The sequence below is a fragment of the Protopterus annectens genome, chromosome 1.part1 (assembly GCF_019279795.1).
Source record: "Protopterus annectens isolate FY-2018-M chromosome 1.part1, PAN1.0, whole genome shotgun sequence".
NCBI lineage: Eukaryota > Metazoa > Chordata > Ceratodontiformes > Protopteridae > Protopterus > Protopterus annectens.
In genome coordinates this window covers 21366470-21390480 of record NC_056726.1, presented here as the reverse complement: position 1 = coordinate 21390480, position 24011 = coordinate 21366470, and the positions used below count along the sequence as shown (strand labels likewise).

At 42.0% G+C, this 24011-nt stretch overlaps 1 protein-coding gene across 1 annotated transcript in view; it reads left to right on the top strand.

Annotated features, from left to right (window-relative positions):
• Positions 1–24011, top strand: part of ZFR (zinc finger RNA binding protein) — a 1793456-nt gene that overhangs the window by 27673 nt on the left and 1741772 nt on the right. The window contains exons 3-5 of the mRNA XM_044085369.1: positions 9201–9212; positions 10127–10194; positions 22634–22926. Of these exons, the coding sequence (XP_043941304.1) occupies positions 9201–9212; positions 10127–10194; positions 22634–22926 (373 nt within the window). The remainder of the gene's footprint in view (positions 1–9200; positions 9213–10126; positions 10195–22633; positions 22927–24011) is intronic.

Here is a 24011-nt window from a genome sequence, read left to right as displayed (position 1 = left end):
GGCGAATATTCGAAAACCTAGAGGGGTGAGATGCAGGTCAGCCTGTTGACCATCTCCTTCCATGCCAACAAATATTGCCCCCCCCCCCAACAGTTGCACCAGCTACCAAGCCAGTTATCTACAGTTTACATTGTAACATCATCTTTGGAGAATGTACAGTGCTGCCTGTTGCTAGGCGTATACCAGTGTAGGACATGCATTCTGAGAGCTCCATGATGTCTGTCTTCATATAGTCTAGGGAGGTACGTCTCAGGTCATTTACACCCACATGGGCTATGACTGAGTTGTACTGGTAGTTATGGTCCACTGACCGTAGTCTGTGCGTAATGGTGCGGATCCTGGTCCCTCATAAGCAGCTGACCTTGACTTTTTCCTTCCTCGGCTTTGTGAGAGAGAGACATCATTGTCTCCAATGACCAGAATTGTAGATTGTGTAGTAGCTTGTCTTCTGAGCCTAGAAGTAGAGGTTCCATGAGATGTGGCTGTGTTTGTTGATGTGGGTGATGTTTTGAATGAGTGCGTTTGGGTCTGCTGAGAGTATTTGTTATGTATACTTCGTCTGGGTAAGTACCTCAGCATATGTGGGTCTGTGTGTCTATTGAAATCTGTGCATTATTGACAATAAAATTGATTTTATGTGAGAGCTTTGCCTCGAGTGACATTTTGTAAGTACGTCTCTCACTTACTTTTAATTTGCTGGTGGGTATTAAACATGAGGCAATTTCTGTATTGCTTCAGGATGCCCATATCTACCAGGCTGCTAATAGAGATGGTAGGAAAATTCATATCTATGGCAACAGGCTTTTTTTCATCGATTTAGACCGCTACAGTGATAATATAAAGTGATGTCAAGAGTATCTGGTTTGCAGCTCCGGGAAGAGTGCTTGTCATTGCAAACTAGTTTCCTCTCTGCAACTAGCTATTGGTGAAATTTTAAGCGTGCTTTTGCTGGAAAAAAATGTCAACTCAAGGTGCCTGTGTTTTACAGGGCACTGCCAAACACTTGAGAAGAAACTACTAAAACATACCCAGGTGATTTTATGGATGAAGTATTTAGGAGATATTTTGAAGTTGGGTTAGACAGCCGCTAAGTCACACAGTACTTACTGAATAGAAATAATTAGCTTTGTCAAGAGTAATATAAAGAGGGGATTTGCCTGATTTGCTACTGGATGGCTACTAGTAGGGCTAATCATGCCACATTTTTGCACTGCTGGTATACAATGTCCCTTTGCTCCCTCTTTCACTACGAGCAAAACAGAACCACCAACCCCAAAATGACTACTGAGATGCAGAAAGATTGTTCTCCAATAATTGGATTAGAGTTCATAAATTCAAATGCCATGGAACAGCTAGTCACTGTTCCCACAAGAGGAGAAAATATACTAGATCTCATTGTCACAAACATGGGGACAAAATAATCCACACCGGAAGTATATCCCTCATTGGTGAGATCTGATCATAAACTAATCTCACTGGAAATCCACATCCCGCCCCCACCCCAAACAAAAAAGACCATAGTGAAGAACTTCTCTAAAGCAAACTTCACACTACTCAAGACTAGTGTGGTATCCTTCAAGGCCCCTGAGCCAGAGGAAACCACAACCCAAGCTGCGGAAGCCCTTACAAATGCCTTCTATGAACACCTCCAGGACTGCATGGATCAGGCAATCCCAAATAAAACCAAGACTCTTTCCACAAAGGGCAAACGTCCAGTCTGGTGGACCCCAGCCATTAACAAACTTTACAATAAGAGGAGAAAGCTATTACATGATAGAACAAAATCCATAAAAGGGAAGTCACCCCTGATCATTATTAGTAAAAAAATACGAGCACTCATAAAATCAACTAAGGCCAATTTTGAGAGAAAAATTGCCATGGATTCAAAGGACAATCATAAGGCCTTTTTCAGCTATGTTAGGAACCTGGGTGGAAACTCCCAGATATGCTCAGAATTAGTCCAAAATGATACAAAATCACTGAACCCACAGACATTGCCAACATACTGGCAGACAGGTTCAGTGCAAACTTCACCCCTCCCCTAAAGGAGAGATAACTATCCCAGCCGAGTGTAGCCTCCCGGACATCTCAAATGCGCAGGTGAAAGCTGCTCTCTCTAAAGCTAAAACATAGCATCAATGGAACCGGATGGTGTCCCCGGCTGTGTGCTACACGAGCTAAATGAGGAATTAAACCCGCACATAAGGCAGCTGTTTAATCTCAGCCTTACCACAGGATACGTGCCCAAGGAGTGGCGTACGGCAACTGTGGTCCCACTCCACAAAGGCGGCGCCTCTACGGACCCTGGTAATTACCGCCCCATAAGCTTAACAAGTCTAGTCTGCAAAGCTATGGAGAGGATCATAATGGAGCTCATAAACAAAGATATAGGGGACTTGCAGACATTGGACCCGACCCAGTTTGGCTTTGTCAAGGGAAGATCATGCCTTTTGAACTTGGTCGACTTCTTCGAAACAGTCACCAAGGCCATTGATGCGGGAAAGGCAGTCCATACAGCCTACCTTGACCTTGCAAATGCTTTCGACACAATACCCCACTCGGGTATTGTAGAAAAACTTACCAGCTTAAATGTAAACCCATATGTCACAAGATGGGTTGCAAACTGGCTTAAGGACAGAACCCACAGGGTTAGAGTTGCTGGCGCTGTGTCAGACTCCAAGCCAGTCACAAGTGGTGTCCCACAGGGCTCGGTCCTTGGCCCCCTATTGTTTGGCATCTACTTCTCAGAAGTACAGGCCAACATGGGAGGACTTTGGCTGACAAAGTTTGCAGACGACTGCAAACTGGGCGCCATAGTGGAAAGTGCATCGGACACGGATATCCTTCAGAAGGGACTCACGGAAACAGATAGCTGGTGCCAGAGCCATGGCCTGAAGTTAAACGCCAAAAATGTATAGTCATACCCTTCGGGAAAAACAAGGTAACCCCAAGCTACCATATAGGTGGCAATCCACTAAGCACAGAAGAGGTTATCAGGGACCTGGGGACCCAGGTTGACAGTGGCCTTTCTTTGACACTCACATTGCTAAAGTGGTTAGAAAGACCTTCTACATTGCCCACCTGATCATGAAGGGATTCACATCCAGATCTAGTGAGGTCATTGTTCCCCTGTACTCTTCACTTATCAGACCAATGATAGAGTACAATGCCCCATTCGGGATGTATCTCACCCGACATCTGCAGCAATTGGAGAGACCCCAAAAGTTCCTCACCAAAAGGATAAAAGGACTCCAAAATCTGTCATATGCTGCCAGATTGAAGAAACTCCAGCTCTATTTAGTCGCATACAGTCTGCTCAGAGGTGACATGTCCAACCCGGAATTAATGGACATGCTCCACCTCAAAAAATCCAAATCCACCAAAACCACTAGAGCAAGCGACTTAAACCTTAGCACGGCTATAAATAGGACGTGCTGGAGGGATAGATTTATCACTCAGAGACTCCCTATGCTGTGGAATAAAATCCCGGTCCATGTGAGGCAGAGCACCTCGCTGACTCTGTTCAAGAGAAATCTAGACCTGTGGATGGGAGATCGTAGGTTTACCCCGGGAATCATATCTGTGTGTCTGCTGGACAGAGGCACAACAAACTAATGGGCACAGTATTTTTTCATATAAGGGGTGGCGTAAGCCACAAAAATTTGTGCTAGGCTTATAAATGCCTTAGGGCAGATAGCCTAGTATAAACCTATGAACCTATGTTCCAGATCTTAAAGGTAGGATGGGGAAAAATGGTTAATATCCTAAGAGTTGCATTGTGCACTAAGCAGTTGGATATTAAAGAGGGTGGTAACTCGAGCTTTAGCAATCTTAAGTGGAGAGCCACTAATTTTAAAAGAGCAAGATAGATTGGAAGGGTGGTGGGCATTTAGTATTCTGACTCAATGGAATACAGTGGAATGGCCAATAAATTTAAATAGACGAAGGGGGTTGATTTCACAAAGTAATTTTGTGCTTACTGACAATAGCCAGTGAAAGAGAAGAGGGAAGAAAATATGTGGCCAAATTAACAAGGGACAGAGACTACTAGAGAGACAGTTGAGTTTAAAAAAACACAGCAGGACCAGGGTGGTGAAAATGCAACTCTGGTCTCTTTTCTTGTTTAAAATGCAATGGAAAACAGAATACAAGAAAAACAGTGTAAAGAAAATACACCACAGTATACAAAATAGAAGAAGGCAATAGTGATGACAGCTTTTTTGTGTTCAGAGGCTGGCTGGAGAGTGTGTTTTGTTGCATCACTACAGTATTTCAGCTGCTGTTGGCAGAACATTTCACTATTTCCCAGTTTTTAGGTGCTTGGAAGTGCAGGCTTGGGGGAGGTGTGTGGGCCTTGCTTCATTGTTTGTGCCGTAATACTTGTACACCATTACGAATAGCCTGTTTGTTTATTGCATTTGGGACTATCACTTTTGGCTATTTTTGGAAGGTGAGAATATTTTCTTTTAAAAGAATTTATTTTAAGCAACTTAATTATTTTTTTTTTATTTTTTTTTCTGGTTTGATTTTCGTTTTCTTGTATGGTCTTGGAAGTACTGGCAAAAACTTAGGAGGTGCTGAATCTATTAGTAATGTGCAGAGTATTTCTTTACACTTATTAACTGAAAATACTCAACTAGGAAGTCCGATTTAGGTTGAGTGCAGTTTGACTTGAGGTTGACTTTGTGGTGACATCACAGAGAATTCAAAAAAGCAAATTACTTCTGAACAGTCATTTGCTTGCCAAGAGGTAGTTGATATTTTTAATAGTTATTTGCTTATGCCATTTATTCTTTCCTTAGCAGTATGTATTTGTAATGTTAGTTTTATAACTTCTTTAATTTGTGTTGATTTGAGATGTAAAGTGCTAAGACTGGGTACTCAAATTAATTTGAAGTATATAGAAGGTCTGTTATCAGTTTGAAGAAAATTTTTGTTCCTCGTTTCCAAAACAAAGCAGTGATTGAAGTCCATTTTAAAGTGGTTTATAGTTGAGCAAGTTTCTTGGACTGGGGAAAAAAATGATAGTGACTGTGTTTCCTGCTTCATGTCCTCCTTTCAGGGGAGTGGATGGTGACTGGATTTGATTGATTTGGATTAGATGTTCAGTCTCAAGCTCTTGGGTGGTTTTTGAGAGTTCTTATGGGAGCTGGCATAATGGTTAAGTTGTTTAGTTTGCAGATGCAGCGTGCTGGGTTTGATTCTCAAATGAGATAATTAGGTAAGTCTAAAATGTTTCACGATTGCCTAGTACTAATCTATGGAAATAAGTACTTCAGTTCAAGTCTCACGGATTTAATCGTTTTTTTTTGTTTTTTTTTTTTTTTTTTTGTTTTGTTTGAGTTGGAAGGTCATCAAACAACTATTAGTAGCTCGGTCTCAGAACCAAGTTGTGATTTGTAGATCTTTCCTGGATTCGCTGGTGTTCATCTACTAGATAGTTTGAGTGGATTTCATTATTGAAGAAGAAGGTATTGGGCTTGCGTTGGACAGCAACATGTAGAGTATTTACATGTAAAGATCAGGATTTAGAAAACCTTGACAAGCTTTCAGTGGCTGTTCTCCAGAATAGGTATCAGCCATGGAGTTCTTAAAGATTCTTGGAAACAAGTTGGTGAGCATTCCATTGGCTTGGAGATGCAAATCTTTGCTAGGGAAAGTTTAAATTTGTTTTAACTTGTGGGAGCAAGAGAGTTTTCTAAACAAGTATTTAAATCTACTTTTTTCTGTGGTCAAAGCTATTTAAGTAAGTGATTGTTACCATTCAGATGAATCATTCCAAATAATTCAGAAAGTTTATCTTTAAGTGCCTGCAATTGATGTACTGGGCTGTGGTTGGGAACTCGTTCTAAGTTTGTTTCAGAGCAACACATACTTTCACTGAAGCAGCTTAAGTTTCTTGCAGAGTTTAACAGTTGGATTATAGTAAGCTGTAAATCGTGGGGGGGGTATCGCCTACACTTGTTTTGGACAGTACTGTGGTAGCTTTTCCTACATTTACACATTACTATGGTAGCTTTTCCTACATTTGCACAGTGGCATTGATTTATGGGCCATTACTTTTTAGGAACAGAATAGTTATTGCCCACATCTGAGAGAAAAATAAGTGAATGGACTTCTTAAACAGATGCATGGTTATATGGCATTCCACAAGGGCAGCCCCACCATTGACCCTGAGAATTACAGGCCCATCATCCCAATAAGTCTGATTTTGCAAAGTCACAATATATTATAACTGAACGGATAAGCTATAACATTAAAAATCTCATCAGGCTAGTGTTGCAGTAGTTTGACTTTGTCAAGGGTAAATCCTGTCTAATAGGGTGGGAGGTTGGCATAATGGTTAAGGTATTTTACCTTACAAACACAAGGTGCAGGGTTTGATTCTCACATGGGGTATTTGGCTAGGCTTAAAATGGCCCAAAAGGGCAGTTAGCTTAGTACTAATCTATGAACCTATGAAAGAGTAGCACAAACTACTGACTGCAGTCATGCTGTCCACATGGCATACCTTGACCTGTTCAAGGTATTTGACACCATAACCCATTCTAGCATAGTTAAGGATCATTCGGGTAATTTGTACAGCCACCACTGATTGGGGGGGGGGTTACACACATGCTCTGTGGCTATTGGGGTGCCCTTTGTAGGCAAGGGAAAGTCACTCTTGTCGGCCTTGAAATAAGGGGCAAGGAATTCCACTCTGCCGAGCCAGATTGCTTCACCTGCCTCTAAGAAGGTTTTTGCTGGTAAAGGTGGGTCTGTTTAAGTTTTTGTTTCTTCAAAAATTTCTTAAATCTTTCTTCTCCCATTCCTGTCACTTTAGACAGGAGTGCTTTATTGTGCTTTTGCTTAGGGATGTAGTTTAGGCTGTTGACCCTTCTAGTTTGACTGTTTCTGGTAAAGGAAATAGATTCTTCATATTCTGGAGAAGTTCAAGTTTTTGAACCCCGAAATGTATGAATGGGCAGATTCTGTTTTGTCTTTTCAGGTTTTGGGGGAGGGTTTGGCTTTAGCCATTCCGTTTGAAAGATTATCTTTCTCTGAAACTATTTTCAGAATGAATCAGCTGTTTTAGTAGAAATGTAGTGGTATTCTACAGTGCCTGACAAGCATTCTGATTTACTACAACTGGTATTTCCAGAATCTATCCCAATTCCCCCCATTCATTAAACATGGATGATGATTTTGTCACAGCGTGTAACTTGCATGCAAGTCCGCCTGCTGCTCCTAGGAAAAGCAGATAGATTATACAAAGTTCATCAGTCTTAAACAATTGTCTTTATTTATTTATTTTTCTTTTGTTAACCGTGATGGTCCAACTGGACGAGGTCCATTTACAGCGGAGGCCCGGGGAGAAAAGCTCCACGTAAATTCATAAACACGTAAATTCATAAACACAAAATAGCAACAATACTGTTACACATAGTGTTAAAAAAAAGTTGTTATACAAGTAGTATTCTAGTGAGAGAAGAAAAACAGTATAGGCAATTCAGGGCAGCAGTATTCACATATGTACAGTCTGTTTGTTGTAAAAAGAAATGGGGATTACAACAGGTTCATATATTCTAAGGGATCGCATTTGTACCAAGTATGTTTACTAAAGGAATGTCTTATGAGAGTAAGAGAGAAAGTAAAAGGGTAACAAGTTTTAGAATCATTTGACACATGGACAGAGCCCAGAACTTTATAAGTGGGCCTTCAGGGAGTTTTTGAATTGTGTGGTGTTTGATGCAGAAGTCACGGATGGAGTGAGATTGTTCCAGGTTTTTGCAATACTATGTGAAAATAGAGCTTTGCCTGCTGTGTTATTAGCTGGTGAGAGAGAAATGATTTGTTGGCTGGTGAGAGAGAAATGACTTGTTGACAGAGCGGAGTGGATGATTTGGTGTGTAGATAGTCAGCAGTTGCCTAAGAGCGAGAGTTTTGTTGGGTTGCTTTAGGGTTTTTGTAAGCTATGACAAGTTGGTGATAGGTTAGTAGCTGTGGGAGCTCAAGCCACTGAAGTTGTTTAAGAGGTATACAGTGATGGATTTGAAATTGGGAATTATTAGCAAACTTGCCGAGATTTGTTGCAACAGGAGAAAGTTTGTCTATTTCAGATTTCCTAATATACAAGTGAGAATTGGGGCTGCATACATTAGCGTGGAAAGAAGGTGAGTTTGAGCTAGGGTGACCTTATCCTGATCTGATAGAAAGTTTTTATGTCTGTATAGGAAACCCATTTTTTTTGTGCACTTTCTTATGGTCTGAGAGATATGGATGTCAAAATGGAGGTCATCTATTTCAACGCCAAGGAGCTTGGTGTGGAGGGAGGGTGAAATGACAGTACCATTATTGGAGATGATAGAGAAGGAAAGTTGAGAGGTTTTTGCTTTGTCTTAAGTGATTAGAAGTAATTTTGTTTTGTTTGGATTTAAGATGAGTTGAATATTAGTGATCCACTTTTCAACTGAGGCAAAGGATTCTTGGGCTAGGTGGTGTAGGGTGGAAAGAGATGGGGCTGAGCAGATTAGGGTGGAATCATCTGCATACTTTATTAATGAGGCCTGCAGGGTAGAGGTATGTAGGTTATTGGTGAAGATAGAAAAGAGCAGTGGACCCAATATGGAACCTTTAGGTACACCAATGGTGGTTGGGAGTAGTGGAGATAGAACTCCTTGCCACTGGACAGTTGTTGTCGGTCTGATGGGTAATTCTCAAACCAAACAATAGTGTTAGGGTTAAAGGCTAAAGAGGTTTCTCACCCTATACTATAGATACGCTATCAAATGCTTTGGAGAGGTCCAGGAATATAGCAGATACAAATTTGTTGTTGGTTAACCATGTTTGTGAAGGAGAGAAGGGCGGCGGTTGTGCTGCGGTGTGTGCGGAAACCATGTTGTGTAGGGGAGAGGAGATTGTTTGAATTTAGGAAATGCATGGCTTGAGAGTGTATGCATTTCTCTAGTATCTTTGACAAAGGAGACAGAATGGCAGTGGGATGGTAGTTTGAGAAATCGTAGGAGTTTCCACCCGAATAATGTAGGAGATTTTCCACAGTTTAGGGATACATGATTCCTGTATTGAGCGGTTAATAAGGATTGAGACTGGGTAGCATATGGAGTCGGCAGCCATTTTTAGGAAATGATGTGGTAAACCATTTGCTGCAAGAGTAGTGGGTTTAAGTTTTAAGAGTTTTTTTTTTTTTTTTGTTATTGTAGAGGTTGGGACAGGTGAGAACGTAAAGGGAGATAAGTTGTCAGTAGCTATTTTTTGATAGTTAAGTTGATAGAGATTTAATGGGTTCAGTAAAGTGATGGTTGAATTTGGAGGCTATATCGCTGTCTGTATTTGGGAGGTTGAGGTGGGAGCTGGTGTGGTGGTTTTACCAGGTTTTAGTAGGGTGTTAATTGCGTGCCAGAACTTTTGAGGGTTGTTGGACTGTTTTATTTTGGATATTTAGATAGTAGCTCTGTTTATCAAGCTTTGTTTTGTTTGACCTGATTCCCAAGATGTTGGTAGTTTTGTTCGGAAAGACTTGTCTTTCTTCCAGGTTTTCCATGCATTATCTCTAGATTTTAATAGGGCTCTTGTGGACTTTGGAGCATGGTGAAGTTTAGGTCTAATTTTTCTTAAGGGGGCCATTTAGATCAATGATATTAGTAAGAGTATTATTAAAATAGTCTACTGCTTGGTCCAAGTGGAGGGTGAATAGTGGTTCCCAGTTACATTTTTTTTAACGCAGAGTTGAGATCTAGGGGGTTAACATTGCGTTCATTTCTGACTTGTCTGTAGACTGTAGGTTTGGGTATGTTAATACGCTCACGTAGGAGGAAAGTTGGCAGGTGGTCGCTAAGTCCATCTGGCAGGAAACCTGTTTGGTAGTTTTGTTCTGGGTAGTTTACTAATGTTCAATCAAGTATAGATTCCTTTTGCGACTTTTTATGTACTCTAGTTGGTTCTTTGAGTTGAGAGAATCCGTACAGGTTGATGTGGTTAGAGGGATTTTTTTGAATTGCAGGCTAGCTAATCCGTGTTTAGGTCTCCTAGTAGAATAGTCTCTTGTAGGAGGTTGTCTTTTAGCCACTGAAGAATTTCCTGGAGGGATGTATGCACAAAGAATATTGATACTCTTTTTCTTGTTTAGGAGTAGCATGGAGCCTATGATCTCAGCAGTGTTAAATTTTAGTAGAGAAGTCCAGAAGAGGTTGTATGGTAAGTGTGTTTTTATAGAGAATTGCAACACCCCCTCCCTTTTTTCCTGTCCTGTCTAGTCTTAGGATATTATATCCTGGAGGGAGAATTTCCTCGTCCTGTGTGCTGGGTTTTAACCAGGTCTCTGTAATGGATAGAATGTCAATGGAGTTGTGAGTTATGAATGCATGTAAATGAGGGTGTTTGATATACTGCGTGAGTTAAGGTTAATGGTATGAAGATCTGTTGTGTGTTTATTTGGGGGTATAATGTAGCCTGGTCCTGGGGGCTTAATGTTGCTTGGACCTGGATTTGGGTGAATATCTCCAGAGATGGAGGTATTTCTTTAATAATAGATGGTCTGATTGCTTGTAGAATTTCTGTGTGGAGTTTACATGATAATTTTATAGTGTAAGATAGTGGAACATGCGTGTTGTGGTGTTATTAAATAGAGAGGGGGCTATTGAGAAGCTTATGTGGGTTTTTGTAGGTGTGAAGGCATGTGTTGTATGGTATGGGGTAGTGGTATGTATGTGTGTGAGGATGTAGTGTAGGTTAGGGTTGTGAGGGTTAATAGGAGAGATGCAAGAAAAACGTGGTGTGTCATGTTTGAGGGAAAGTTGTGTTAATTGGCTGAGGGGTAATTAGGGGTGGGAGTTGGGAAGATTGAAGTTGATTGGCTATGGGGTGTGGTCAGGTGATTTGTGATTAAAATAAATGTAGTTGTAGTGGGGGTGTGTGAGAATTGGGGGTGGGGTAGGGTAGGGGAGCAGAGTGAGCTGAGCATAGCGGGACCCAAGCAGACCCCAAGGCTGCAGAGCCAATGTGTTCTTTCTGGTGCAGACTAGCTGTGCACAGGTATTTCCCAAGGTAAGGTAATTAACCAGGAAAAACTAAGCCGAATTTCTAAACGTTGGCACTTTTTCAGACAGTACCCTTTGCCTTAGTTATAATTGTAATTGGGAATATCTTGTGAATTTCTGCTCGTGCTACTGACCTCCCGAGCGGTTTATTACATAGCAGCTTCAGAATTTAATATCATTAGGTTTAGGAAATGCATTAACCTTGTTTCTTTGCAAGAAAAGGGCAGATCATGCCTACTAAACCTGATTGACTTCTTCGAGACAATGCCCTGTTTGGGATGTACCTCACAAGACACTTCCAACAGCTGGAAAGACCACAGAAGTACCTCACCAAGAGGATTACTGGTCTCAAACCTATGTCCTATGCAGCCTGACTGAAAAAACTCCAGCTGTACTCAGTGGCATATCGCTTACTCAGAGGTGATCTCTGCTTGACTTACAAAGCCATTTCCAACTCAGAATTGATGGACATGCTCCACCTAAAGAAATCCAAGTCACTGCGAGCCACTCGCTCTAGTGAGCTAAACCTCGCCACAACAACAAATAGAACATGCTGGAGGGATAGATTCCTGTCACAGAGACTCCCCATGCTTTGGAACAAAATTCCTAACTACATTAGGCAGAGCCCCTCACTAACACGCTTCAAGAGAAACCTTGATGAGTGGATGGGTAACAGAAAGTTCACCCCTGGGACCACTTCATTGGCTCTTCTTGACAGAGGCTCAGTTAATTAATCAATGGGGTGGCAAAAGCTGACACACACTCTGGCTAGGCTTATAAATGCCCTCGTGCAGATAGCCTAGTACCTACCTATGAACCTAAAAAAAAAAACAGTTTGACTTTCTGTGGTCCCTGTAAATGTCATCAGTAGTCCCCTAGTGGTGTGAGTCTTTCAATGGGGGGCGGGCAGGCTAGGTAGGACAGGCAGAAGAGTTTAAAGTCCCGCAGGAGAATGGGTTCTGCGAGCACCAGCAGTAAATAAACAAGGTTTTATATACTTGTCCTATATCAGACCCGGCAACAATATCTTTACTGATCTAAGCTGCTGTTAAAACATTTGGTTAATACCAATCTCTGTCCTACTGACAAGGATGGAAAAGCTTTTGATGCATTTGGGGGAAATTTGTATTCTTCTGTAGCACTTATGTTTTAGAATTCTCATCTGTCAAGCATATATGTTAAAGTTTATACTTGTCTTCTTTGAGAATATAAGAAATATTATGGAATCTTACAGAAATACAAGAAAGTCCCAAAAGTATGAAAATACGACAAAAAGGCCGGTAAAAATCTAGAAATCACCAGCTTGCACTTTATTAACAAGAACGTTTCCAGCCTCTAGCGCTTCAGCAAAAAATGCCTTCTAGGAGTACATCAGTAAGAAAAAACAGTGCCATTTTATACAAACATTAATTATCAATTATAAAACACTTAATGTTTTAGATAGAAATATAGTATTTAACTAATTAATTAATATCAGAAGTGTCCATGAACATTCAGTATTAAGTCCACAAGGACTTAAAGTATTGTATTTTAAAATATAAATACTTTTTCTTTATACAACAAATGATGTTTATTCTTAAACTCAGAGTTGCCAACATCCCAATTAACTTGTTCTAGGATGCTGGCTTGCAAGAGTCTGGATTGTTATTGTGAAACAACTTAAAATGCATGGCAACAGGACTATTATACAACGACCCCCCATTAATATTCTAAAACATGCACGCTGATTGGTCAGCGTGCACGTTGTAAATCAGAGTTATAGTAATGGGAAAGGGTCCGGTCGCCCGGACTTTTTCCATTAGTATAAACGCAAGATCTCCGTTGCTTTTTACACACTGTCTCGCTATGTTAAACGAGTTTAACATAGCGAGACGGCTTTAAAAAAGTAACTGAGATCTTCCTATCTCTGTTGCTTTTTTTTTAAAGCTGTCTCGCTATGTTAAACACCTTTAACATAGTGAGACCGTTTGTAAAAAGCAACGGAGATCTTGCTTTCTTCGTTGCTTTTGCCCAAAGCTCTGATGTACTGCGTAAGCATGCGCAGTACATCAGAACTGCAGCAAGAATACCAGACGGCTGCAAAAGGGCAGCAAGGAGGCATTGTACAATGCCATTATTTAAGAAAAGTAATTATTTTTTTCTTAAATAATGTCATTGTATAATAGCAGTAACCCACTTCTGGGTGTGGGTAATGCTGGATTTACCCATGGTTGTCTTTGTTTGGCCACTCGTGCTTTGCCCTCGTGACCAAACCACACCAGCCGTGGATAAATCCAGCATTACCCACACCCAGGCGTGGGTTATTGCTGTAGCAACTTTTTTCCATTTTTATGTCTCTAATGTGCTTTTAAATAGAGACTGCAGGAGCATCTGAGAACATAAATAACATTAGGTGTTACGCAAGTAAAATGTCCTTTTAGGACTAAAGAGAGAACACCATTGATATAACTAAAAAAAAATTAACATTTACATGAAGAGTATCTAGTACAGCCACTAGTGTCCACTATACCTAAAGTGCTGCATAACTTATCCACTGGCTTAACAAATTTACTGTGTACAATAATGTCCTGTATGTATCTACCTCTTGGGTGTGAAAATATAGGAAATCTACATAATGTGTCACAAAATACTTTTAAATTTAAATAAAAATGGCCAAAAATACTTGATTATCTTAACTTGTCCATGAGAAAAAGCATTGTAAGAAATAACTATATACATTTGCCTAACTTCTAACTTATCTTGTCTAATATTACTGCCAGTATGTCTTCTGTAGTATTTCATAACAGAGGTACTGGCTGCTGATAAATTATTTTGTACCAATAAATTATTTTTTAGTTTAACCAGTGCCTTCTGAATATCTCAAAAAAAAAAAAAAAAAAAAAAAAAATATATATATATATATGTGTGTGTGTGTGTGTGTATATGTATATATATATAAATTTATAGAAGTACACATTTCCTTATATAATTCCTTTTTTTCAGTACATAGTCTATAGGCTCTCAGTTAACTCTCCATAGGGTAAAGAATCCAGCAGATGAGATGGATGGCAACTGGGTCTATGTAAGAAATGAGTACTGTTCTTACTGATGTACTCCTAGAAGGCATTTTTTGCTGAAGCGCTAGAGACTTGAGACGTTCTTGTTAATAAGGTGCAAGCTGGTGATTTTTTATAATTTTTACTGGGCTTTTTGTTGCATTTTCAATATTATGGGATCTGTTTCATCTTCTGAGGAAAAATCTGTTATGTGTAATTTGATTGCTGCAGTGTCTTAAGTGACTACTCTGAAATGTGTTTATGATTTTGCTGACACCACATCCAAGGCTAGTACCAGTGGATCTGTTATGAGTAGGTTTGCTTGGTTATGTTTTCAAAACCTCTCAGAAGATGTCAACAAATGAGGTTTAGGACAAAATGATTGACTTCAACAATTGGCTGAGCTTCTGGTGTCATTCTAAGGGGATCCAGTATCTGTCTGACTGGGATGACATGATCGACAGACCATGATGCTTTGCCAGAGATGGCCTACACCTGTCGCCCTTGGGATTCTGGATTCCGGATACTGGCTAAGGCTCTTGCCACCCCTATAGTGTCTTTTTTTAGGCAAGGTTCAAATGAAAAATTCACCACCGTAACAGGTATAAGCAAGCAAAATCTGAGGGTAATGCTACTCTGTGCTAGAAGTCTAAACCTCAAAATGCATTCATTTGAGGCATGCCTTAAAATGGAGAACATTGACATCTGTGAGACCTGGTTCAAGGCTCCAGAGAGCACCCCTGCATTACCAGGCTATAATTCATACCACACCCTACCTAACCTGGACCAAAACACTAAAGGCGGAGGCGTGTCCATATTCATTAAGGATATCCACACCTCCAGGCTAGTTGCTCAGCATAATGCATGCGAGATTATCCAAGTGCAACTAACTCTGGGCTACAGATCCCCCACCATGCCGCAGGATTCCCACTCCTCGTTTCTTGATGCACTGTAAAATATTAGGGTACAACCCAACACCCTAATAATGGGTGATTTCAACTACCCCACCAGTAACTGGGAAAACTACTCATGTACCAGCTCTTTTGCTCAATGTTTTCAGGAATTCATAAATTCCAACACCTTGGATCAACTTATCCACACCCCCACCAGGGGCAGCAATATTCTAGACCTGGTCATTACCAGCATGGGCGACCGGTGTTCCACACCAGAGGTCAATTCCTCGTTGGTCAGATCCGACCACAAGCTAATCAGCCTAGACATCCACATCCCACCCCCAACCCCCAATAGGGAAACCACCATAAAAACATTTCCCCAAAGCCAACTTCACGCTTCTTAAGACAGAAGTGGGAAACTTCACGACACCCATGCAGAAGGACAGTAGAGGTACGACTGCTGAATCATACACAAATGCAGTTACATGAGTGCGTGGATTGTGTTATCCCTAACAGAACCAAGATGCTATCCTTCAGAAAAGGAAGCCAATCTGGTGGTCCCCTGCCATAAACAAACTCTACAACAGAAGAAAGAAACTAAGAGTAAAATCCCATAACTGGAAGAACTCCCTGGTCAGCCTCAGTAAGAAGTTGAGATCCCTCAAAATCCTCCAAAGCTAGTTATGAAAACAAAATCGCCACTAATTCTAATGACCACCACAAAGCATTCTATATCTATGTCAAGAATCTCAATGGTAACACTCAAATCTGCTCTGAGTTGCAGCACAATGGCGCTAAATATACAGAACCAACTGATATTGCCAGCATCCTGGCAGATAGGTTTAGTGCTAACTGTACCCCCCCCCCCCCCCCCCCAAAGGGCCCATCTCTATACTGGAAGAATGCAAAGTTCCTGTAATCACAGCTGCACAGGTAAAAAAAAAAACACTCTCAAAAGCCAAGAACACGGCATCCATGAGACCTGACAACATCACAGGCTGCTTTCTACATGAACTACAAAATCAACTGGCACCCCACCTAAGCACCATGTTCAATCACAATCTCACCTCAGGCTTTGTGCCAACTGAATGGCGCACAGCGATGGTTATCCTACTCCACAAAGGGGGAGCCACCACGGACCCTGGGAACTACCTCTCCGTTGGCCTAACGAGCCTGGCCTGCAAGGCCATGGAACGTATCCTCATGGAACTTATAAACAAAGGCATTGGTAATCTCCAAACTCTAGACCCCCACCCAGTTCGGGTTTGTAAAAGGCAGATCGTGTCTCCTAAACCTGATAGACTTCTTTGAAGCAGTCACCAAAGCCGTAGACTAGGGTAATGTGGTTCACACAGCCTATCTAGATCTCGCCAAGGCTTTAGACACCATCCCCCATTCTGGAATTTATAGCTAAATTCACTAAACTAGGTATAAATCCCTATGTCACAAGATGGGTTGCCAACTGGCTCACTGACGGAACCCACACTGTGAAAGTAGCAGACTCCAAGTCCGACTTCAGACCAATGACAAGTGGAGTACCACAGGGTTCAGTCCTGGGTCCTCTCCTGTTTGGTATCTACTTTTCTGAAGTACAGGCTAACACAGAAGGTCTTTGGCTAACGAAGTTCACAGATGACTGCAAACTAGGAGCCATAATTGAAACTCCTAATGATGTGGACATCCTACAAAACGGCCTCACTGAGACAGATGCCTGATGACTGCAAACTAGGAGCCATAATCGAAACTCCTAACGATGTGGACATCCTACAAAAGGGCCTCACTGAGACAGATGCCTGGTGTTAAAATCATGGCCTCAAGCACAATGCCAAAAAGTGCACGGTCATCCCCTTTGGTAAAAACTCTGTACCCATGAACTACAACATAGGCGGTGGTCTACTTAACACCGAAAGTGTGATAAGAGACCTTGGGACACCGGTGGATAGTAGTCTCTCCTTTGATAATCACATCGCCACAGTAGTCGGGGAAATCCTTCTACGTGTCACACCTCATCACAAAAGGTTTAAAAGAGGTCATTGTTCCCTACTACTCCTCACTCATTAGTCCCATTATAGAGTACAATGCCCCCTTTGGTATGTACCTCACAAGACATCTACAATAACTAGAAAGGCCACAGAAATACCTCACAAAGAGGATTACTGGCCTCAAACAGATGCCCTATGTAGACAGTCTCAAATAACTTCTGCTTTCCTAACTTTCCTAGCTAGTTGTTCCAGAGACCAGATTTGCTGATCCCTGGGCTTTGTATTTGGTTCCTGTGTTCCTCCATTTTCTTGTGTGGCCAGAGGGAAGTTTCTTTACTCACCAGTGAGAGTGGGGAGTACTGAGCTGCCTGTTTGTCCTCAGAGGAGTGGTTAGAGACAGCAACTAGTAATTCATTGGCCATTTTGGGTCATTTCCTGTTTTTTCCAGCCCCCTGCTATAAAGCGCGCGTTAGCGCGAAGTTGCCACAAGAGCACACGAGCAGCGGCGGTTAAACTATTCGGGCTACCTAAAGTCCACTCTTCAAATTTTCCCTTAAAACAGCCTTCCTTGAACTGTACTACTGATCTAACCAGCATATCCTATAACTAAAAAGTTCATCTCTACTTGATTCCCAAGTAGACTATTCTCTATCTGTAAAGCCTAGCACTTGCTCCTACAGTACTTTTTATCTTGATATAGCACTTTTATTATAGATAGTACCCCACCAGCCTAAAACCCCTTTTTCGATCACCCACATCCCCCGGAGTCCGTTTTTTTGTCTATTCCTTCTAGCATGTCGAGGGATCAGTTGCTAGTGTCCTCTCCTGCTCAGCTGATGAACCTGGGAATATTGAGGCAATGTTACAATTGCCTCATGTACACAGACAACCCTCTCCTTCTCCCACAAAACACAAATACATGCGAGAGATGCAACTATACAGCCAAACTGGAGGCTGAGCTCTCTCAACATAGGACTGGCAAGACCAGACAGGAGGAGAAGGTAACCACACACACCACATACCCAGTCTCACATAGTACTATCACAGCTTCAAATCATACACATAAACACACAAAGACATACTCGGAGGCTCTGATCAAAAATCTACCAAAACAGCAGAGGCCACCAAAGCAGACACCCAAACAACTACCACCCCAGGACACAACACATGCAACACATAGACCACACAGTCAGTGTGCCAAACAGTCACAGCCCTTAAGGCCAAACACAATGCCAGACACACTCGTCATTGGTGACTCCATAGTCAGACACACTGACGTCCCGCTCACCAGATTGAGTAAGGAGAAGGTCACAGTAAGCTGCCTGTCGGGCGCTAGAATCCACCACATAACGCAAGCACTCAGGTCTCTTAACAGCAGGTACAAGTACGACTCATTGTCCACGCTGGTGTAAACGACCTGAGACGTACCTCCTTGGACTACATGAAAAGAGACATTGAGGAGCTCTCTGATTATGTAGCCCAGGCAGGTATAACCCTGACCTTGAGCAGTATCCTACCTTCACCAAGAATGATGCCACAATACAGAGATAAGATGATCAGCTTTAATAATTGGCTTAAACTCTGGTGTCATTCAAAGGGGATCCAATGTCTGTCTGCCTGGGATGACATGCTGGACAAGCCACGCTGCTTCGCAAGGGACAGCTTGCACCCGTCACCCCTGGGCTTCCGGATATTGGCAAAGGCTCTTGCCACCCCCATAGTGCCTTTTTTAAGCAAGGCTCAAATTCTAAACCTACCACCCTAGAACACAAAAAAGGAAAAAAACTAAGGGTAATGCTGCTTAATGCCAGAAGTCTCAACCTCAAGATGCACGCACTCGAGGCCCTTCTCAGTATGGAGAACATCTATGTCTGTGCTGTGACTGAAACCTGGTTCAAGGCTCCTGAGAGCACACCAGCGCTATCAGGTTTTACCTCATATCATGCGTTCCGGCCCCAAAATCCAGACAACAACAAGAAAGGAGGGGGGGTGTCCATATTCATCAAGGACACCCACACCATCCAGGTGCAAGTAACCATAGGCAAGACTGCTCTGCAATTTGTAGCATGTTACAGGCCACCCTCTCAAACTCAGGAAACTCACATAGCTTTCCTGAAAACACTGGAGGGGTTAAATGTATCTCCAAACACCATCATACTAGGTGACTTCAACTACCCTAATATAGACTGGGATCACTACTCAAGCCCAAACCCTCTAGCCCAAAGGTTCCTGGAGTTCATAAACTCAAATGCCATGGAACAACTAGTCACCATCCCCACAAGAGGTGAAAACATACTTGATCTCATCATCACGAACATGGGATCACAATGTTCAACACCAGAAGTATACCCCTCACTGGTAAGATCAGATCATAAACTAATCTCACTGGAGGTCCTCATCCCGCCCCCACCTGAGATAAAAAAGACCACAGTGAAGAACTTCTCAACCTTTGATCATTATAAGTAAAAAACTAAGAGCTCTCATAAAATCATCCAAGGCAAATTTTGAGAGAAAAATCGCTAAGGACTCAAAAGACAATCATAAGGCCTTCTTTAGCTATGTTAGAAACCTGGGAGGAAACTCCCAGATATGCTCAGAATTAGTTCAAAATGATGTGAAAATTACTGAACCTACAGACATTGCCAATATACTGGCTGACAGGTTCAGTGTAAACTTCTCCCCCCCTCCCCCCCAAAAGGAGAGATATCTATACCCGAGGATTGTAACCCCCCCAAACATCTCTAACGCCCAGGTGAGAACTGCTCTCTCTAAGGCGAAAAACACAGCATCCATGGGACCGGATGGTGTCCCCGGCTGTGTGCTCCAAGAACTCAATGAGGAATTAAACCCGCAGTTAGGACAGCTGTTTAATCTCAGCCTCACCTCAGGATTACGTACCCAAGGAGTGGCGCATGGCAACTGTGGTCCCACTTCACAAAGGCGGTGCCTCCACCGACCCTGGAAATTACCGTCCCATCAGCTTGACAAGCCTGATCTGCAAAGCCATGGAGAGGATCATAATGGAACTCATAAATAAAGACATAGGGAACTTGCAGACTTCGGATCCAACCCAGTTTGGCTTTGTCAAAGGCAGATCATGCCTTTTAAACTTGGTTGACTTTTTCAAAACAGTCACCAAGGCATTGATGAGGGAAAGGCAGTCCATACAGCCTACCTCGACCTGGCAAAGGCTTTCGACACAATACCCCACTTAAGTATCATTGAAAAACTCATCAGCTTAAGTGTAAACCCATACATCACAAGATGGGTTGCAAACTGGCTAAGTGACAGAACCCACAGGGTCAGAGTTGCTAGCGCCATGTCAGACTCAAAGCCTGTCACAGGTGGTGTCCCACAGGGCTCAGTCCTGGGACCGCTCTTGTTCGGCATCTACTTTTCTGAAGTACAAGCAAACACAGGAGGATTATGGCTGACAAAGTTTGCAGATGACTGCAAACTGGGTGCCATAGTCGAAAACACATCTGACACAGATATCCTTCAGAAGGGTCTCACAGAAACGGATAACTGGTGCCAGAGCCATGGCCTAAAGTTAAACGCCAAGAAATGCATAGTCATACCCTTCGGGAAAAACAAGGTTACCCCTAGCTACCATATAGGTGGCAATCCACTGAGCACTGAAGAAGTTATCAGGAATCTGGGGACCCAGGTTGACAGTAACCTTTCATTTGACACTCACGTTGCTAAAGTAGTTAGGAAGACCTACATTGCCCACCTGATCATGAAGGGATTCACATCTAGATCAAGGGAGGTCATCGTCCCCCTGTACTCATCACTCATCAGACCAATGATCGAGTACAATGCCCCATTCGGAATGTATCTGACCCGACACCTGCAGCAGCTGTAAAGGCCCCAAAAGTTCCTCACCAAAAGGATAAAGGGTCTCAAAAATATGTCTTGTGCTTCCCGACTGAAAGAACTCCAGCTGTATTCAGTCGCTTACCGCTTGCTCAGAGGTGACCTGTGCCTGACATACAAGGCCATGTCAAACCCAGATTTGATGAACATGCTTCACCTCAAAAAATCTAGATCCCTCAGAACTACAAGGGCGGGAGACTTAAACCTTGACACAGTTATTAATAGGACGTACTGGAGGGACAGATTCATCACCCAGAGACTCCCTATGCTGTGGAACAAAATCCCGGTCCATGTGAGGCAGAGCACCTCGCTGGCCGTGTTCAAGAGAAATCTTGACCAATGGGTGGTATATCGCAGATGTACCCCAGGGATTACCTCAGTGTCACTGCTTGACAGAGGCACAGCAAAATAATGGGCATAGTTTTCTGCAAACTAAAGGGGTGGCGAAAGCCACAAAAACTCTGGGCTAGGCTTATAAATGCCCTTGGGCAGATAGCCTAGTATGAACATATGAACTCTAGCTTTACCCTGTTGCATATTGCCTACTCAGAGACTGTCTCTGCCTAACATACAAAGCTATGTCAAACCCAGAGCTGTTGGACATGCTCCACTTAAGGTTTAGGTCCCTGGAGCGTGTAGCTCGGAGGGATTGGGATTTCTTTATCACCACAATAAACGGAACATGCTGGAGGGATAGATTCCTGTCCCAGAGACTTCCCATACTCTGGAACAAACTACCTATCTATATCAAACAAAGCTACTCATTAGCACTCTTCAAGAAGAATCTTGATGATTGGATGGGAAATTCACCCTGGGGATCACCTCTGTGGTTCTGCCCGACAGGGGCACAGGAAAATAATTTTCTTGGGTGGCGAATGCCAGGGTACCGTTTATGGCTAGGCTTGTATAGGCCTGATAGCCTAGTACCTACCTATGAATTCTTCCTTGGATGGAGAATTTATTTTTGGGCCATTTGCTGCAAAGGCCCTTTGTAATAAGAGAGGTGAGCTGACTCAAAGGATGTCTGACATTTTTTCAAGCTATCTTCTGTTAAGTTTGCCAGAGGGTTTAATGCTGCCTCTATTGCCTTTTTTAAAAAAATGAAATTAGCAGGTCCCGCAAGCTGCTAGTAAGAAAATGATTAAAAAGCAATGGCAAGAGAGTTCTAAAAAGGAAGGAGGACCCCCCCCCCAACAAAGGACAGTCAAATAAGTGCGACAATCCTTCCAGAAAGTCCGAACATCTTTTTTTAATGTCAACATAGTTTCAGAAAGATGGGTTATAAAAGTAATCTGTCCTGGTTACAGATGGCAGTGGGAGTCTCCATAAAGTGTTACTACTCCTTCCCCTTTTTGAGTTTTCTGGTAACCTTAGCGTATGGTCATCACATTTCTATGGATCCTGATTTTGAATGTTTAAGGCTTTCTGTGTCTGGCTTATATTATCCGTTCTCTGCATTGTTCACTGTTACAGGGGTATTCAGAAGGGGGTTAATGCTACCTTTACAACATAGCACAGACAGCTAGTTATTCACATTTTTCTTTATTTGGACAATTTGCTTATCTTTGCAGAGATGGAGGGGGTTCAGGAAAAATACAGATGCCTTTTCTGACTCCTTCCCAGGGGATTATTTTCTTGGGCTGTCTCTTGGGGACCTCCGTTCAAACAGCTTTTCTTTCACAGAAAAAAAAATGTAGATCTATGGTTAGATCTGTTTCTGAGTTTTTCCAGTCAAACTGCTGTTTTAGCAAGAGTGTTTCTCAGGATTTTGGATTTTGTGTCTTCTAGAATTCTTATGATCTCTCTTGCAGGACTCCATGTGAAAAATCTGGTGATACCTGAAATCAGTGTGATCCAAGCTTCAGCATTACAGATTTTCAGTTTTGGCGTTTATGAAAAGGGAGACTTTGTGCTAGATGCACCAAATTTGTCAGAATCGAGGTCTCTAATTTTCCCTGCTCCATTACAACCAGTCACAGTAGATGCCTCAGACTGCTTGAGGAGCAGTGACTATGGGGATAAACGTGCATGGTCTTTGGAATGGAAATATGACAGACCAAAGAAAAAGCATAAAAGAGATGTTTGCACTTGTAAATGCTCTCAGGTAAATTGGTCTTTGGTCCCCAGAGCCTCTACAAGTGTTTGCAGACCACCTCAGTGATGTGGTGCATAAACAAGCAATGGAGAACCAAATTTTGCCCTTTAATCCCCAGAGTATTTGGCTAGCTTGCACAGTTTTTCAGCACAGTCTCACTCTGCAGGAGTCTTATGTGTGGCAGAAAAGCAGAGCAGAACTGGGACACAGATCTCAAGGATGGAAATGTAATCCGGGGGGGTATTCCAAGAATTGATCTAGCTGTGGGGAAGAACTCAAATAGATCTTTTTGCCTCCACTCACAACACTTTAGTTGGCAGACTTCTGTTCCAGAACTCTATGCAAGAAGGTTTGGAAGACTGATGCTTTTTCTTTTCCTGTATGTTTTCTTTAAAACTCAGATATTGTAGTGAAAGGATAATAGTCTGAACTCTTAAACCCAAAAAAGCAGTATATACTAATGGTTTTCTTTTTAATGGCATTACTTTAGAAGTATCATTAAAATCATATTAACTTCTTGTATTGCATTTGATAGCTGAACATCCTCAAGCTGCACTGACAAACACCCTTTATAATAATAGTTCTGTTTTTTTACCACAATTTTTAAGGTATTTTATGTTCACTGTCTCTGCTAAATGCATGTGCATAAATTACATGAAGTCTTACTCTGAGAAATTTAATATGGAAGCTAAAGTAAAAATATCCCGGTTTGAAAATAAAAATGTTTGTGTATGCGGTCCACTAATGCTGTACTGACCAAGCTGAGAAAAGGGGCAAAACATGACATGTCTGTAGCTAGTGGGGTTTAGTTTTATTGGCCAGAATGTCATCAGCATTTGGAAGCTATGTAGCTGAAATACTGATATATACACAAGGGCTGATATCCCATAGGGCCTTCATTACAGGAGGTTTAAGGTAATAAATATTGAATCTAGCTTGGTTGGGTCTGTCTTGATGTTACAGTGGATACAAATGGTTTACACACCCCTGTTAAAATGCCAGGTTTTTGTGATATAAAAAAATGAGACCACACAATAAATAATTTCAAAACTTTTCCCACCTTTAATGTGACCTATAACATGTACTATTCAATT